This window comes from Cariama cristata, unplaced genomic scaffold (assembly GCF_000690535.1).
Source record: "Cariama cristata isolate BGI_N322 unplaced genomic scaffold, ASM69053v1 scaffold271, whole genome shotgun sequence".
In the NCBI taxonomy this organism is placed as follows: Eukaryota; Metazoa; Chordata; class Aves; order Cariamiformes; family Cariamidae; genus Cariama; species Cariama cristata.
The window spans coordinates 26,646-27,864 of record NW_009599589.1 but is presented as its reverse complement, the minus strand read 5'-3'; the positions used below and the strand labels follow the sequence as shown (position 1 = coordinate 27,864).

General features: G+C 53.2%; 1 protein-coding gene across 1 annotated transcript in view; it reads right to left on the bottom strand.

Annotated features, from left to right (window-relative positions):
- The window catches only part of SPATS2 (spermatogenesis associated, serine-rich 2), a gene marked incomplete at its 3' end in the record, with an annotated part of 21,269 nt that overhangs the window by 1,197 nt on the left and 18,853 nt on the right, over window positions 1–1,219 (bottom strand). The window contains exon 9 of the mRNA XM_009709711.1: window positions 963–1,072. Within this exon, the coding sequence (XP_009708013.1) occupies window positions 963–1,072 (110 nt within the window). The remainder of the gene's footprint in view (window positions 1–962; window positions 1,073–1,219) is intronic.

Here is a 1,219-nt window from a genome sequence, read left to right as displayed (position 1 = left end):
GGAGGTTTTCACAACTGCTCCGAGCACAAAGCTGCGGCTTTGCCGCATTCCCTGCTCTCCGTCAGTTCACAACGGCTGAAGTTGGGCTGCACGCACCAGGGTTAACGTCTGGATGATCAGTTCTTGGCTGAAGTCAGTATTTTACAAATCAAGTATTTTAAATTAAGGTGTCCCGTATCCTGCTGCGCGGCTGTGGACAGCAGCGTGCCGAGCACCGGTGGTGAATTCAACAACTACAGCCGCAAGGAAAGACTGGCGCACAACGCAAAATTGCAGTCAGAAGTGCTGGAAACCCATAAGGTTACAAAAAAGCGTACTGCTGTTGGGAACTGTTAGGATTAATAGCTTTGCTTAGCGCTCGAAACCCATAAGGTTACAAAAAAGCGTACTGCCGTTGGGAACTGTTAGGATTAATAGCCTTGCTTAGAGCTAGAAGCTGAAGTAGTTGAAGTCTTAGGCTGCGAGAGCTGTCCGAAAGTCAACTTTCTGATAAAACTAACGCTGCAAGGCAGAACTCGCCGAATCCGGCGGATGGGAGCGGAATGAAGAGGGTAAGGACCAAGGAAACAACTCCAGGAGAATGAGGTAACTTCAGAAGGCGGCCAGCCCAGCGACCAAGAAAACTGGTGAGAAATCAAGAGACCACCGACCAGAATTAAGGGATTGCACTTGGGGATGGGGTGCTGGGTGGTATGGGTATCACTGAGGGGCACGATCTGGGGTAGGGGGTCCCTCCGTGGAGACACCCAGCTCGAGCTGCTCTGCACGTCAAAAAAATAAACCACTTATTTACTCTGCGGACTGACGACTCGTCTTCTTCGAGCTGGAACCCAGGGCTGGGCCCCTTTGAAGTGGTGCCCACCTAATTCCTACCAGGGACTAGACATAATTCCTGCACCACCACGTCTGGGTGAGATTAGGACTCGGTTGGATTAGACCTAGACGCGGAGCGAGGCGCTCACCTTTATGTCGGCTCTGAGCTCGACCAGCTGTTCCTCCGACATTCGCACTGCCACGTCAGTCATCTTCTTCAGGGCTTCTGCCTTCTTCTGGCGGCTGACCAGAATTTCCACTGAAAGAGCAGAATTTCCACAGTTTAGGCAGCATCGACACCAAACCAGCCTGCCCAGAGTTAAACCACCCCGGCCCACAGCACCTCGCTGGTAAGCAGCAGGTTCCCCCGAGTGACCCCCGCCCGCTCCCCCCTGCAGCCGCTTCC